The following is a 16,493-nucleotide window of genomic DNA, read 5'->3' on the forward strand; positions in this document are numbered from 1 at the left end:
GATAAATGAAAAGAAGTCCTGGGACTTCTCTGGTGGTCCAGCGGTTAAGACCCCACGCTTCCAATGCAGGGGGTGTGGGTTTGATCCCTGGTTGGAGAACTAAGATTCCACATGCCGTGCCATGGGGCCAAAAAATAAAAAAAAATTTTAAAAACCGAAAAAAAAGAAATGAAGTCCTTGATAAGCTCAGGAGCTAATGGGGAAGATAGATACTTATTGGATAATCATAATTCAGTTATATAAGTACTCTAAGGTATAGCAGGAGACTGGAGAGACAGGGTAAGTCAGGGAAGGTGGGAAAGGAAGGAAGGTGACATTTGAGCTGGCTCTTTTTTTTTTTTTTTGACTAATCATAACTTTTGGTTCATGCTATGCTGTCATCAGTGATCAAGGCATGGCTGCTTTATATCACTTGAACTGAGACTTGAAGGATAGGGAGGAAATCCCAGAGGAGAAAGAGAACTTGATGTGGTTGCCACTTCATCTTCTTAGGCTCAGTTTCCTCATCTGTAAAATGAGTATAGTCTCTACTTATCAAGCAGGTTTTGTGAGGGAGAGATAAGATAATAGATGTGAAAGCTCTTGCAAATAGTAGAATAGAGGCATAAGAATTGTTAATCCAGTTTGATTTAACCAACATCTGCAGAATATCTATTAAGAGCAAGGCCCTAAGAGTGATGCAAGGGAGATATTCCCGGCACACGGTAAAGGCTTGGTGTATAGGTTTCAAAAAGACACAGAGATGAAAAAAACAAAACAAAACCAAGCTCTCGACTTCCTCCTGAGACACAATGTGGTGAGGGTTTCTTGCAGAGGCTACACTTACATGAGGACCCAACCTAGGGTACTGAGGTGAGAGTCACAGCTTCTGATCCAGGAAGATCTACGAGGTCTCAGGATTTTCCTACCTTATAGAATATTAAAGCTGAACTGGATCAATAATCTGGTCCCTACCCATCCTATAGTTGGGGAGACTGAGGTCCAGAGGGGCACTGGCTTTTCTGATGTCACATCATGATCTTGGAGGCAGAGATGAGACAAGAATGTTTCTCCTATTGTCCAGGCCATGGCTTTTGCTCCCAGACACCATTTATTTTTACTTTTATTTTTAACTGTGGTAAAATACACATAACATAAAATTTACATTTTAAGTGTATTAAGTACATTCACATTGCTTTGCAACCAGTTTCCAGAACTCTTTTCATCTTGCAAAATGGAAACCATATCCACTAAACAATTCCCTATCCTCCTCTCCCCTCAGCCCCTGGTGACCACTATCCTGCTTTCTGTCTCTATGAATTTCACTACTCTAGGAACCTTATATAAGTGGAATCATATAGTATTTGTCCTTTTGTGACCAGCTTATTTCACTTAGCATAATGTCCTTAAGGTTCATTCATGTGTAGCATGTAGAATTTCCTTCCTTTTAAAGGCCGAATAATATTCCATTGCATATATATATATATATATATTTGTCACAGTTTGTTTATATAGTCATCCATCCATGGACACTTATTGGGTTGCTCTCCCCTTTTGGCTATTGTGAATAGTGTTGTTTTGAACATGGGTGTACAGCTATCTCTTTGAGACCCTGCTTTCAATTTTTTTGGGCATATGCCCAGAAGTGGAATTGTTGCAGCATATGGTAATTCTGTTTTTAACTCCTGGACACCATTTTAGCCTCACAGGAAATGCAGCAGGCTCTGAGAGTTTCAAGGTCTTGGTGTGAATTGGTAATAGACCCTTGCTTCCTGCCTCCAAGACCCAGGCTCTTTGTACCACATGGGGTTTGCACCCATACCCCCAAAGAACTCACGTGGTAGCTAAGAGAATGATGCACTTGAGTTTAAAGGCGGTTGTATTAAGCATGATTTACTTTTCTTTTTTCTTGTGTGTTCTCTTTGACAAATGAGTACACAGGCAGGTGGGTTGGCTTAGGCAGAAATTATAAACTTGTAGTCTGAGTGATCAATTTATGCTACAGATGTAGGGCTATATCGTTTTCAAAGGGCTATATCATTTTTTTCCTGCCTTTTTGATTTTTTAAAATTTATTTTTTATTTTTTAAATTTAATTTAATTTTTATTTTATATTAGGGTATAGCTGATTTACAATGTTGTGTTAGTTTCAGGTGTACAGCAAAGTGGTTCAGTTATACATATACATATATCCATTATTTTTCAGATTCTTTCCCCATATAGGTTGTTATAGAATATTGAGTTCCCTGTGCTATACAGTAGGTTCATGTTGATAAAGGGGCTACATCATTTAAAAGTCCAGATTCCCATCTTCTCTTAAAGATGATCCAGCAATACTGAGTTTACCTTCCTGCCTGCTCACCAGTGTGCCCCAGTCCCTACCACTCCCTATTACTCGCACCTACTTCTCTCAATAATATTAGCTATTTTCCCATTTTCCGTTTGAGTTTAAGACTCCTGGTTCCGAGTGTAGGTCTAGTAGAACCCAGATCAGAGGCTCATCTTCTGTTAGGGCCAATTTCCCAGCACACAGTTGTTACTCAATAAATATGTGCATGATTAAATGAATTAACTCATGTCAACCAGCTTTCATTGAGCACTTACTATGTACAGAGCCTATGGCCGGATGGCCATTTCCCAGAGATGAATAAGGCACAGCCCCTGACCTCTGAAAAGCCACAATCCTATGGGGTGGGGGAAGGCAGATATGAGTATGGTCCAATTGTGGACCTGAGGTGGCAGTCAGAGTAGGAGTTTCTGAGAAGATCTTGAACTGTATCTGGAAGAATGAGAGGCCAGCCATACGAGGGAGTTGATGGGGAGGCCAGGAGGGGCGAGTGTTTCAGGTAGAAGCAACAGCAGATACAAGGGCCGGGAGGTGGCTGATGTTCCATGTGTTTGAGGAACTTAAAGAAGGCCAGTGCGACTGAAGTTTAATACGAGAGTGGGAAGAGTGGTAGTAGATGACGTCAGACGTGTGTTTTTATATCGACAGCCTAACCCTTAAGCCAGGCAGCTATTGGGCAAATCCATGTTCCCGGTCTTCAGAAGCCTTGCTCAGAACAGGTAGCTGGCTTAGCACTGTCAGAGGGGGGACGGGGCCTAATCCCTTCCCCTGCCTCCGGTGCCAAGGACAGGGTAGGGCACAGAGCAGGTTTCTGTAAAGATTTGCTGACAGCACACTTGAGAACAGGAAGTGCAGGCTCTGTTGAAGGAGGCCCAGGCGCAACTCCCTCTTTATGGGGGCACTCATTCTCAAGTCGCTAACACCCCCAAGCCACACAGAGAGCTGGGAGAGTGAGATGCAGGGAGGAACCAGCCACAGGCCCTACCCGCAAAAACCTCAGAGGGGAGGGGATTTGGAGGGGGGGGGGTAGGAAAATGGGCGGTGAGAGTTAAGGGAGGGCATCCGACTTAGCTTGGATGAGGCGGGGAGGCGGCGTCAGGAAGGCAGATGGGGCCATTTAGCTAAGACTTACGGTATGTGTAGGGCAATTTTACCTACGGTGGTTTGGACGCTTCGTGTGTTTCCTGGCATCATTTCCTCCGAAACCACTAGCAGGCCCTAATGGGCCTCCCCCGGGGCGGGTCCTAGCTCTATTCCCCAACCCTCTGCAAAGGGGCAGGGCTTCCCAACGAGCTCGGGCCCTGTTCGCAGCGCCCAGATTTGCCCGCCAGGGGCCGCTGCACACGGGTGACGAAGCGCGAGGGTGCCTAAACTGCAGAGAGGCGGAAGCGGATTGGTTGCGAGGCGCGGCGGGGAGGGCGGAGCCTGGGATACCGGCCTGGAGTGGGGGGCTGGCAACGGGCCCCCCGGCCGAACCGGTCCGGGCCGTTGTCTCCTCAGGCAGCCCCGGGCGGCAGTCGTGGTGCCGAGGGTGTTTGCCCTGACCGGCTCTAGAGCTTGGGCGAGTGGAGCAGCACCGAGGCCCGGAGATCCGGGCAGGGCAGCTACTGTCATCGCTGCCGCTGCCGCCGCAGGCCTGGGTTACCTGAGTGACTGCGTGTCAGGGGCACGCCCGCTCTTTCGCGGGCGGTTAGTGCGAGAGAGGCTCTCGTGGGGGAAAGGGAGGCCGGGACCCGACCCTTGGCTGGGGAGAGGGGTCCTGGCGGAGACTAGAGCGGGCCGAGAGCCAGGAGGGCCCGCCGGGGTCTGGGGGTGCCGGGCGGCTGCCTCTAACAGGTTATTCCGGGGTAAGCCGGGCGCTGGGGCGGGCTCGGGCTTCGCTGGGGGCCGGGCGGCGCGGGGCGGGCCTGCGGGAGAGCACGCCCCCGCCCGCCCCGGGCCCGCCCCGCGCCTCCCGCCCGCTCGCCGGGGAGCCTCTGTCCCGGGCCTGGCCCGTGCGCGTCCGCCTGCTGAACCTGGGCACCGCCGGCCGCCTGGGCACGGGACTGGGCGGGAGCTCTGACCTCGGCCTAGGAGGCCTGGGATCCCCGAGCCGCCCGCGCCCGCGGGGGCCTGGAAGTCGCACGCCCTTCCCGAACCTGTGCCCCTCGCCGATCCTCGGCGGTGCGAGGCCAGGTGCCCCCCTCTTCCCCTCCCTTCTTTCCCTCCCCCACTCCGGTGCCCGCTGGAGGGCCCGCCCGCCCTCTCCGGTAGGGGTGTAGCCGGCTGCGGAGCTGACACCGGCTCCGCGGCCACCCTGTCCAAACTCTCCGGAAGCGGCCCGAGCCGACCGGGTACTCAGGCCGTCGCAACTCCGGCGGACCCACTGTTGGACCCGAGGCGCCGGCCCTCCTCCCGCGCCCAAACTTGGAGCACTTGACCTTTGGCTGTCGGAGGAGGCAGACTCGCGGGTGGCTGGACAGCTGCGGCACCTCGAGGGCATCTTGCCTGAGGTTACAGGACCGTCAGCTGCACTCCCAGGCTCCCGGCTTTGCCTCTGGGATCCTGAGGTGTCTACATCAGGCGCATGTTGACTGAGACCTGGAGTCATGGATGTGTGCGCCCGTCTTGCCCTGTGGCTCCTCTGGGGGCTTCTCCTGCATCACGGCCAGAGCCTCAGCCAAAGCCACAGCGAGAAGACGACAGGAACCGGCTCGGGGGCCAGTTCTGAAGAGTCCACTGCAGCAGGTAAGGCCTTGGCCACGGACAAGAACTGAGTTGCCCAAGTGGGGAAGTCGAACCCTAGGTTTCTACACCTGCGATTGATGGCAGACCCACACATGGCACTGCCTGTTCTTAGTAGTCCAAAGAGTTCTTTCCCTTCTAATGTCTTTGTCTCTCTTGAACAACTTTCCTCATCCCTCCTCAGGATGTCTTTTGTTGGCAGTGAAAAGAGGTTTGCTTTTGGGGCACCTTGGCCTTTCAGATCCGCAAGTCAAGACCCCTTCTCATGACTACTTGTCTGGACTGATGCCCTGGGCAGATGATAAGTCTGTTGCTCTTGGCCAGTTTCAGCACTTGGCAGCACAGGGGAGGGTGAGGCTACTTGGGTTGGGTAGGGAAAGTCAGGACTGGGCCAACTCTATTACTCTCTAACTTAGTGTTGAGGTGTGCCTTTCTATTCCAATGAGCGTGGGGACCCTATTCTCTCCCTTCCCTTAGGTAATCTGCTGTCTTCTAGCTGTGCCCATTTGAAATATCAAGGCAGTTCCTTAGATGAAATCCTATTTACCGCCAGGGAGTTAAATGGCCTTTTGTTGACATGGGCATGATATAATTCCTGGGACCACTTGTTGACTTATTCTATTTCTTCTGACTGATGAGGGTAGGAAGTCTACAATGTTTTTGATATGTCCTGGTTTTTCCTGTGCACTTATGGAGCCTTGTCAAACGGTAGGAGCCCTGGTATTGTTGCAGAAGAAAGAGCACTTTTAAAATTCAGTTGTTTTACACAAGGCTTAGAAGGTATTCAGTTTTTTATCCCCATTTCTCTCACCCGGTCACTGTGATCTGCCCAAAGCAGTGAGATGCAGAGTGAGGAGAGTTTATAGCTGGGTTCTTTCTACGGCGGGGCAAGCTCAAGTGAGGGGACGCCTCAGTGAATACCTGTTGATACAAGGAGGAAAAGGAAGCGTAAGTCATGGTGGCCAGGAAGTTTCATGGGTGGATCCAGAGGCTGGCTTTGGTGCTAGACCCTTTCTTAGGAAACCCCCTTTTAAATTCTTTGACTGGGCTGGGTGTGACTGCAGATACCCCAAGGGTTGGCTTCCAAGTGAGGCCAGGGTTGCCCTATGTGCAAGCATGGCACCTAGGCTGTTGCTTTGAAGATAAGTCCTTCTTGCATATTAATCCTGTTTCTCCATACAGTGTCTCCTTGGCCCCTGAACCCTCGCTCAAAGCTTGGTTCTCATTGGGCTATGAAGGCAGATGTAGGTCAAAGTGTGCAGAAGACCTGAGGAGCATCTCTGCTGTCCCAGTGACATCCCTGTTTGTAACTGATAATATGTCCCTTTTTCACCCTAAAATATGGGTGCCTGACATAAAATGAATTTTCTTTTGGGGGGAAGGAAGTGTTCTTTATTTTAGGCACAGTGCTAAAAGAGATGAAGTTTTGAATTTAGGCATTAGCTAGCTGTCAGGAAGATTTGTGTGTTTGTACATGCCATAGGTAAGAGGCATTCCAGCATCCCTCGTAACCAGCCCGTGGCTTGAGCTTATGGAGACAGCCCTCCACACAACATATTTTAGAGGCTTGGCTGTGTTGATTATACTACTTAGGCTTCTCTTTTGGTCTTTTCTTCCTCTCAGTTCAGAAATCAGTTTCTATTGTCACAGTAATATTGAAGCCCAGGGAGGAAATCTCAGAGACCCTAGGTGCTGGGAATGGCTATGGTTTGTGGTAACCTGGAGGCCCCAGCACTGTTGTTCTGGTAGGTTGTCACCTTGGGCCTGTCTGGGACTTTGACTCAGATAGGAAATCATTTTTGCAAAGAGGTGGACTGGGCTCATGGACTGGGCTCTTCTAAAGGATTTGGTGCGGGGCTGTCTACACAGCCAGGAGCTCTTGTAGCCTTTCCAGTCCCTCTGTATCCTCAGAACACAGGAGTTTTCCTTACCCTTAAAGCTGCCACTTTTCTAAATCAGATTCAACATATCTAGTCAATTTGTATGTTCTCTAAAGTTTGTATTTTACACAGCTGTTTTTCCCACAGTCTCACAATTGCTCTATTAGAATGCAGGGCAGGTGGTATTATCTCCATTTTTATTGTTGAAGAAATTGAGTCCTATGCTCAGTTTTCTGATTTTTTTTTAAAGATTTTTTTTTGATGTGGACCATTTTTAAAGTCTTTATTGAATTTGTTACAATATTACTTCTGTTTCTGTTTTGGATTTTTGGCTGCGAGGCATGTGGGATCTTAGCTCCCCGACCAGGGATTGAACCCGCACCCTCTGCATTGGAAGGCGAAGTCTTAACCACTGGACCACCAGGGAAGTCCCAAGTTTTCTGATTCTTAAGTCCTAGACTTCTTCCGTCTTCTCAGGCCCTGCCCTCTTAAAGGAGCACTAGGTAAGGCCAAGAGAATGTTACTTTCCTCTTGGTGAGTTAGTTAGGCAGCCCCTAGTGACTCTGTAGCAGAGATCCAAAAAAGGGCTGTCTTTTTCTCCTCTGGAGGGTCTACTGCAGGGGCCAGAAAATTGCATTTTTTCTCTTGTTGGATGTACATGGCTATCTTAAAGGTCTGCCCCTCCAGGGAAGGCAGGTGCTCTGCTAGAAGGCCTTCTCATTGGGAGAGGCCATTCCTGTCACCTTCTGGCTCTTTGATGCCTGTATACCCAGTTGTGCTAAGTTACTTTCTCAGTTAAAGATCTGTGCTTGACTGTGCTGCTCTGAAGCCTGCACTTCTGAAACTGCCTGGAATTGATGCTTGGAACCTCCCTTAGACTCTGGACTCATTGCCTCCAGAAACTCAAAATGTTTCCTGCAGAATGTGTGTGAGGGGTCCCACGTGAGTCTGGAGTTGTGACTGCCAGTGTTGGTTGAGGACCTATACTCAGGAACTGTGGTTCTACTCAGTATAACTAGAACTGGGCTTTGGAGGATAGGCATCTAGGCAGTTTATGGAGTGCAGATTGGCATCTCAATCAACCCCTAATGGAGTGGGAGGCCAGAGTCCTGCCTGCCCACCCAGCTAGTTGCTGCTGCCTCCAAGGCTATAAATGGCCTGGCCATCTTGGTGGCTATGCTAATTTTAGCTGAGGGTGGCTCCCGGAACTGGATTGGAGCCAAGGGCAGGTGGGTGCGGCTTGGCTGAGGCTAATATTGGGGGATGGGCAGAGGGTCACACTAATCCTGGGGCAGCTAGGACATCATCTGCACCCACGCCTCAGCTTTGACAATCATCCTTAACCAGGTTAATTTATTCAGCAAACATTGAACAGTGTCAGCTCACGTGCTGTGTATTCAGCTAATATTTGAGTGCCTGCTCTGGGCCAGGCACTGTGTTTGGTGTTGGGAATTTAAGGATGAACAAAACAGACATGTTCTCTGCCTTCATGGAGTTTACAGTCTAGTGGGGAGATAGAAAATAAATACATAAATAAATATAGTGTCTTGTGGTAATTTTTGTGGAAGAAAACATAAACAGAGTGCTGTGATGGAGAACGGGAAGAGGACAGAGCTCCAGCTGAAGTAGGAACCCAGTGCCTAGCAAGACATTAATAATATCAGTAACATCAACAATAATAGCAACTGACATTTTTTAGTGCCTACTGTGTGGCAGGCACTATTCCAAACATTTTATTCTTTTTAATTCTTACAGCCATCCTGTGTGCTTGGTATTATCCCTGTTTTGTAAGTGAGGAAATGAAATCATAGAGGGGTCAAGTAACTTACTCAAGGTTATACGGATAGTAGGGAATAGAGCCAGAATTTGAACCCAGGCAGTCTGACTCTTCTCCCCACCTCCGCCTCAGCCACTAGGTTATACACTCTTTCAGAACTTTGTGATAAGCACTGTAGTAGAGGTATGATATATACATACAAAAGGCTGTGGGAAGCCCAGAGGAGCAAGTGACTAACCCTGCCTGGGAGAGCTGGGGGAGGCTTCTCAGTTTCCTCCATAATTTTTCTCAGATCTTGGGGAGATAAAAAGTGGTTGCCTAATTCAAAAGTTAAGAGGTGGAAACATCAGTTAGTTCAACTTATTTATTTTTACATATGAGGAAACTGATGTCCAGAGCGGCGTCACATAGAAATTCCACAATGAGTTATTAGTAGAACTAGACTAAGGCATTTGAGTCAGGGTCCCTGGCTTAATCAGTTATTCACTCCACAAGTCTGTAATGAGTGCTTACTGCTTGCTTTGTACTATGGAAGGAACTTAGGGCCACCAAAGAAGTCTAGTTTGGGGGTGGGGGTGGGGATATATATTTAGAGAATATTAAATACAACATAATGCACAGGCTTAATGAAGCACAAAACCAAGCAGGGTAGACAGTGTAGGCTAAGGATTACAAGAGCTCTGCATGGGCTGAGCTAGGCTAAGGTGGCTGGGGAGGGCTTCCTGGAAGGAGGGGTTGGGTGGAGGCATAAGAGAATGGGGTGGGGAGTGGTCTGACTTGGGGATTGTTGGAGGGAAGGGGGCATTGTAAAGGTCTGGATCACCAGTGTGAGCACATGGGGTCTCACTGGCGGCTGAACAATAATTGGGCAGAGTTTCTCATAGTTGGCCAACTACCTCGCACGAGGGCTGGTAGACAGGAAGATTGCAGTCACGTGTGGTCTGTGGCAGGTCTGATAACTACTGTAATTTTGAAGTAATGATGATTATGAATAATATTTGGAGATATCTGTACCAATGTAATGTGACATGAAAATGTCTGTACTTTCTGTTGGTGACAAAATCATAGGTAGTGCTAATAATATTATGGTTGGTTATTACGTATAATTGAAGTAAATGCTAACTTTCAATAAGAGAATGTTGAAAATAAAGATGTAATTTCTTTCCCATCCAAATTCACCACCCCCCCCAATTCTTCTCATGGGCTCCTTAGGAATGTGGAGCTTTCATGCTAAGAACTCCTGTTCTCTGACAAGGAAGGGATGAGGTCTTTTTTTTTTTTTTTTTTTTTTAATAGGTGCAAAGCCTTTATTAGGGCTGTTATATACAAGCCTGGAAACGGTCTCTTCCCTATGAAAAATACAGCTGTTTTACACTTAGGGCAACTTGTAAAACCTCATTTTGTTTGGACCAAATTGGCCCAATAAGTCATTTATTTCCAGTGAACCCCAGTCACGATAAACGGTCTAACCTCTGAATTTTATTAGTTGGCTGTTACCATCGCACTAATAGATAGTCTCCATTTTCCACAGAATAAAACTGTAATGACTGTTGATCATTTTCTAGTTCAATCTCTCTGCCCGGCATTTTGGGACTTTCGTAGGACAACAGAAGTTCTGACACAGGAACTTTGAGAAGACGTGACAGCAAGCCTTTCACCTTTTGAATTGTCATGGATTCTGGCAGTCGTTTCTCTATGACTTTCTGATCAAGTTGATTAGGATGTTTTATCTTCAGTGTTAGTAGCTGGTTTTTGAGCAAAAATGGTTGTTGCACTTTGAGTTCCCCATCTTCAGGTGCACCATATTTGAGGCAGAGTGACTGGTATCTAGGATGGGCTGCAAGAAATTCCTCGTTTGGTCTGTTTTTGTCTGGATCTTGATGTCCACCAGCCTTTTTCCATTCGTTTCCGAATGCTTTTCGGTAATCAAGCTCAGCCCCACGCCTTTCCTCTCGTTGAATCGCACACTTGTTCAGGGTCCTCAGCTGACCGATCCTGGCGATGACGAACTGCCGTGTGGTCTGTGCGTCTTTGCTGCTTTCAGTCAGGGGGTTTCTGGCGCAGGACAGCGTATGCAGACTCTGTAACTTATCCAGCTCATTGAAAAACGACCACTGTGATATCCGATTGTCATTTAGTACAAGGTATTGCAAGGAAGGAAACATTGATGTTTTGCACCCAATTCCAGCGTCTGGAAAATGTATAGAAGAAAGTCCAATGTCAGAAAGGATTAGCTGTTCTAATCTGGGCAGATATGCTATTAGAAACAGCTGGTTTTCATCAATTAATTGATTAGAAGAAAGGTCTAACAACTTGACCGTCTGTAGAACATCAGTCGGCCTTTCTGAAATGACGATACTGTTGGACTCAAGGTACAGTTTCTCAAGGACAGGACACCCGGAGGCACAGCGGAGCACCAGATCTAAGTTCCAAAGGCTGCAGGGCCCAGGACCCACGAGTCCACTCTCAAACCCAGCTGTGTACACGAACAGTGGCTTCTAGGAGCCGAACTCCGTCCATGTAATTCCTATCCGGTTAAGGACTAAAACCTTCAGTGCAGAAAATGTTCCAGTTGGAGATGGTGAACTGGAGGGAAATTTTAGTTTGTTTTCACTGAGATTAAGGACTTCCAGGTGCTTGAGCTGGTCAGCAATATCTACGACTTCATCCCATGATGACAACAGGTTTTTTGACAAATCTATGCTTCTAAGATTAGGACAAGCTTTGGCAATTCCTCCTTTGTCACCAGGACCATTTACTGCGCAGTTCCTCAAAGAAACTTCCTGCAACTTGCTCAGCTGACTTTGCTGTTTTACAACAGAGTCAAAACCAATGGTTTCCACAGGTTTATTTCCAATTGTAACAATCTGCTCTTTTCCCTCTTCCTCTGGTTCATCCTCTAACGCATAGCGGTTCTTAATCGCAGTGAGAAAGTCTACTCCAAAATTTACTTTGTTTGGACGAATGAAGGATCCTCCTGTTGGGTGCCTGCATTTAAAATACACAGTCCCTTCGTGGCTTCCATCATGCTTTCCCCTCTCGGGATTGTCCCATTCTACTCCTAACCAGAGTCCTGCCATAGGAGGGACAACGCCAGAAAAACGCACTGTTGCATGTTCTCCATTAACTTCGACTCTCCGACCAACGACATCTGATGTCAAAGTGTCATTCATTATAACATTGCCAGAATCCAAAATATGAGGAGATCTGCGGTCCGCCAGGGTGGTCTGAGCGGCAGCCCCCGTCTCGCGTCTTGCCCCAGGGCCGGGATGAGGTCTTGATGGGAGGGTTTCCTAGGTCTTCACAGGACTTGAGTTTGAGCCCCAGGGGGCCCCTCATTTCCTGCTGAGTGGCTTTGAGATACAGTGCTGAGTGACTTCATGGGCATGCTGTGGTATACTGCTTTTTGTGAGAAATGATTCTCCAGGAAACCCAGCAGTTCTGGCTATCAAATTTTTTGGGAGAGAGAAAGATACCAAACTGGGTCTCCAACAGAGCTTTCTTTTTTTGTTACTGCTGATCAAAAAAAAAAATTATGAACTATTAAGATATACAACTAAGTATAAAGAATAATACATTGAATACGCCTGTGCCCATAACACAGTGTAAGATAAGAAATCAAGTAATAACAGTACAGAGCTTTCTTTATTACCCCCTGGATACTTTGTATAAATTTCTAATTTAACACAGCACATTGTACATATATTTGCTCTCTTACAAGTGTAAACTCTTTGTGGAAGAAAGGAGGAGGGGTTGTATTTTATTTATCTCTGTTTTTATTGTGCCCAGCCTAAAACCTCTGTTAAAATTTGTTGGAAAAGCTGAAATCAGGGCCTGTTTGAATGGATCAAATTTTCTCTCTTCCTTTCATACCTTCTCATATATCTTGGTACACATTCTGGGCTTTTCAGCAGCCCTTCATGGTGTTGCTCACCCAGGGCACTTTGTATTTTCATCCAAGTTCAGATCTGTTTATCCCTTTTCAATGTATTATTTTATTTTATCCTCAACTTTGGAAGTAGATATACCTGTTTTTATTATTATGCCCATTTTTTTTTGGCCATGCCACGTGGCATGCAGGATCTTACTTCCCCGACCAGGGATTGAACCCCTGTGCCGTGCAGTGGAAGCATGGAGTCCTTAACCACTGGACCACCAGGGAATTCCCATTATGCCCATTTTAAAGGTGAAGAATTCATAGCTGAGAAATTTGTGTTCTTTGTCACATAACTAAAAAGTGGCAGGATCAGAACCATAACTCTGGGGATCTGTGTATCAAGCCCTTGTTGTTTTTATCAAAACACATTGCCTGTCAGTGTGTCCCTCGCAAATCTGGCATGCAGAGCCTTAGCCTCAATGGTCTGGCCATAGCTGTGTTAACAAAGGTGTTTGAATAGTCTAGTCACCTATCACAAAGTGCTGCTCTGGAGGATGGTGGAGTCTATAATCTTATCAATCATGCTGCCCTGTTGGAGTTATCTGTGTATGTGCCGGCCTTCCTTGATAAAAACTCCTCAAGGGTTAGGACAGGAAGCTCCTAGCACAAGCCTTGGCACATGGTATACTTTACATACTGTAGAGTTTGTAAAACTGAATTGAAGGGGATTTATTGTCTGGTTCTGTTTCAACTGTAGTTTACTAGGTTGGAAGTTGAAGAAGTTTTACTTCGAAAGGGTTAGGTAAAGTCGAAGAAATAAGCTTCACTTATTTAGAAAGTTCACTGTTTTAGAATTTCTCATTTTTTGGGACTTCCCTGGTGGTCCAGTAATTAGGACTCTTGTGCTTTCACTGCTGGGGTCCGGGTTCGATCCTTGGTCGGGAAACTAAGATCCTGCAAGCCATGTGGTGAGGCAAAACAAACAAACAAACAAAAAACAGAATTTCTTGTTTTTTGCTTTTGTTAAAAAAGTCATCCAGATCAGTTTGAGTCCAGTGGCCTCATTTTGCGTGGAAGAAGTTTGTCTAGGATTTTAAAGAAACCAGACTCTTATTGTTGTGGGCCTTACTACGAGAATGCGGTTGGGAGTAGCTGGGAAACTGTCTAGTTCCACAAAGGACCTATGTGTAGCGGGGAGGAGAGAGTTGGGAAATGAGTGGGTGGGGCTGGGTAGAAGCTCAGATGAGATGATTGGCTTGGCAAAAGGGTCTGAGCTGGCCACAGCCAACAGACATAAATATCTGGATTTAGGGGAGCTTCAGAGTTCCAGCTTTTTTTCTTACTGTCTGTGGGCCTTGTAGAGGGTAAGTCACTTTACCTCTCTCAGCCTTAGTTTTTTCATTTGTAGAAAGAGCATAACCTTAATGAATAGATTTGTAGTGAGGATCAAATGAAATAGCTTATGTGGTGAAAGGGCTTTATAAACTCTAAAGTACTACACAATTCGGGATAGTTGGGTCCTCGCAACCTCTGCTTTTATGGGCCTGGAAAAGCCTCAGTCAGAATCTGAGTGTCTTCTTATGGTGGCGCCTCCTAATGGAAGTTGCTTCTCTGAACCTGCTGTAGCGCCATTGTTTAACTTCAGGTGTACCCACCAGACTTATATGAACCCTGGGTGTGGCCAAATTAGGCTTTTACTCAAAGCTTACTCTAGGGCATAGGGAAGCTGTTGATAAAGTCTGGGTGCTAGTATTTCACTTTATTTCCGGCCTATACCCCCTTCCTTTTACTGGGTGTAACCACTTCCCTAGCCCTACCTGCAGACTTGAAATGGCTGACCAGATGGGCCTAGTCCCTACCTGTATTGGTACATAACAAATTATCCTCAAATGCAGAGGCTTAAAATAGTAAACATTTATTATTTTCAGTTTCTGTGGGTTAGGAATCTGGGTGCTGCTTAGCTGGGTGCCTTGGCTCAAGGTCTCTCATAAGGTTGTAGTCAAGCTGTTGGGCTGGGGCTGAAGGCTCAACTGGGGGGAGAGTATTTACTTTCAAGCTCATTTATGTGGTTGTTGGTAGGCCTTGGTCCTTTGCCACATGGGCCTCTGCACTGGGCTGCCTCATGACCTGACAGTTGGCTTCCCCCAGGACAAGTGATCCAAGAGGGAGCGCCCAAGATGGAAGCTGCAATCTTTTTATTGCCTCATCTTGCAATTGATGTGCCACAACTCCTGCCATATTCTATTTGTTAGAAACAAGTCAAGGTGAAGGGGTTATACAATGGCATGAATACCAGGAGGGTAGGGATCACTGGGGGCCATCATAGAGGATGCCTGTGACATCATTCTAGGGCCATGATCTTGGGAACAATGGCTTCTGGGTGCTGAGTCCTCTTAGTTTTTCTCTGACTTCCTTTGCTTGCCTCCTAGAGTCTTGTGGAGTCTTTCTATACTCCCTTTGGTATTATGTCCTTTTGATTCATGCATGACTTCATTGCTTTGACATGTAGAGTTGACATGGCCCTTCCACCTGTATTCCTCCCCTGTTTTAAACCCAATTCTAAACTAGATTTTTATCCTAGGTTCTAGTCATGCCTCCCAACTCCTTGTTTGGTACCTTTAGTTCTGGAGCCCATTGTACAGCCACTGACCTTTGAGGCTTTACTGCCCCAACTTGGCTTCTGAGAGCTAGACTTATAAGTGGCATTGAACTAGGACTTACACATTGACAGCTGAAAAACTTCCTCTGACCTTTAGGGCTGTTGATGTTGGGTGCTAGGACTTCACATCCTAGTGTGTCAAAGTTGGAAGGGCTTTTAAGTACCATCTCAACTAAACTCCTCAGTCTACATATGACAGGAACAAATTTGCCCAAGGTCTCAGTTGGGGCCAGAATCTAATTTTGTCTGATTATTATTCACATGCTGTTCCCACTCTGTTGTGGAGCTTCTTTACCCTAACGCAGCCAGTTTGGGTTGTTAGGGGGTCTGAGACCTACACAGAGGAAAACCAGAAAGCAGTTCACAATATTGTATTGTGTTCACAGAAATTGTGCTGGGCAGAATTGGGGGCATGCAAGGTCAGCGCTGCTTCTGAGGAGCTTCCCCGCCCAGCTAGGGAACTTTTGTATGATGTGCAGAAAAAGAAGCCCAGTAATATCTGTGGCATATGGTGACTAATATCTGCATTCTGTACTCCCCTGGCAATCTCAATTCAAGCAAGGAGAGATCTGTTTGTTTTGATGTACAGAGCAGATTTCCTGAAGGAGGTGGGTCAGAGTGTCGTACTGCATATCTCACCATTGTTTGACTCAGCTGGTTGCTTTATGTATAGATTTGGGGTCTCCACAGACAGGGTAAATGTATCTAAAGCCCTGTGGGGTTACTTGTGGCCACCTAGAAAGTGCCAGGGGGGAGCTTTCTGGGCACTGAGAATTTGACAAAGCCTTGCCTGTGTTGGCACAACTTGCTAAGGCAGGTGAGACTTGAGTAGGGATGGCTATGGCCCTGTCATGTTGATCAGAGTGGAGCAGATTTATTTCAGTGAGAGACCTGCAAGGAAAAACCTGAAATGAGCCAACAGCACTGTACTTTTGTTTTCTAATGGGGAGCTTGGAATAAAGATGGTGTAAGCTCTAAAATCCCTCTATGGATGGTAGTTTCTCCTGACCCAGGGTTCTGGCCCCAGACCACTTTGCCCACTTCACGTTCCTCTGTTCCCCTCTCTACATTTTGGCCCAGCCAGGCTTTTTTCTTTGTCCTGGTCTGCAGAGCACACCTTTTACTGCTTCTCTTTTGCCTTTACTTATGTATGCCATTTTACTGCCTCCCAGAATGTCCTCCCCTCTCCTCCTTCCTTCCTACCTAACCTCTGAGTCCTCTGTGAAGTGATCTCTGACATTAATGCTAGCC

At 46.8% G+C, this 16,493-nt stretch overlaps 2 protein-coding genes across 13 annotated transcripts in view; one reads left to right on the plus strand and one right to left on the minus strand.

The window, feature by feature from the left end:
* The first annotated feature begins 3,743 nt into the window (after positions 1 to 3,743).
* STIM1 (stromal interaction molecule 1) overlaps positions 3,744 to 16,493 on the plus strand; it is a 202,465-nt gene continuing 189,715 nt past the window's right edge. For 5 of the 12 annotated variants that reach the window (XM_036859686.1, XM_036859691.1, XM_036859696.1 and 2 more), the window contains exon 1: positions 3,746 to 5,052. In XM_036859686.1, coding sequence (XP_036715581.1) covers positions 4,914 to 5,052 — 139 coding nt within the window. In that variant the 5' untranslated portion in view covers positions 3,746 to 4,913. Of the gene's footprint in view, positions 5,053 to 16,493 lie in introns of all 12 variants that reach the window. The other 7 variants (XR_005020855.1, XM_036859689.1, XM_036859692.1 and 4 more) reach the window with 3 other exon arrangements.
* On the minus strand, positions 10,000 to 11,963 carry LOC118898905 (tubulin-specific chaperone E-like). Its single transcript, XM_036859697.1, is given in 1 exon segment — positions 10,000 to 11,963. A coding segment is annotated over 1 exon segment (1,680 nt). The 5' UTR covers positions 11,880 to 11,963; the 3' UTR covers positions 10,000 to 10,199.

The sequence above is a fragment of the Balaenoptera musculus genome, chromosome 8, assembly GCF_009873245.2.
Source record: "Balaenoptera musculus isolate JJ_BM4_2016_0621 chromosome 8, mBalMus1.pri.v3, whole genome shotgun sequence".
In the NCBI taxonomy this organism is placed as follows: domain Eukaryota; kingdom Metazoa; phylum Chordata; class Mammalia; order Artiodactyla; family Balaenopteridae; genus Balaenoptera; species Balaenoptera musculus.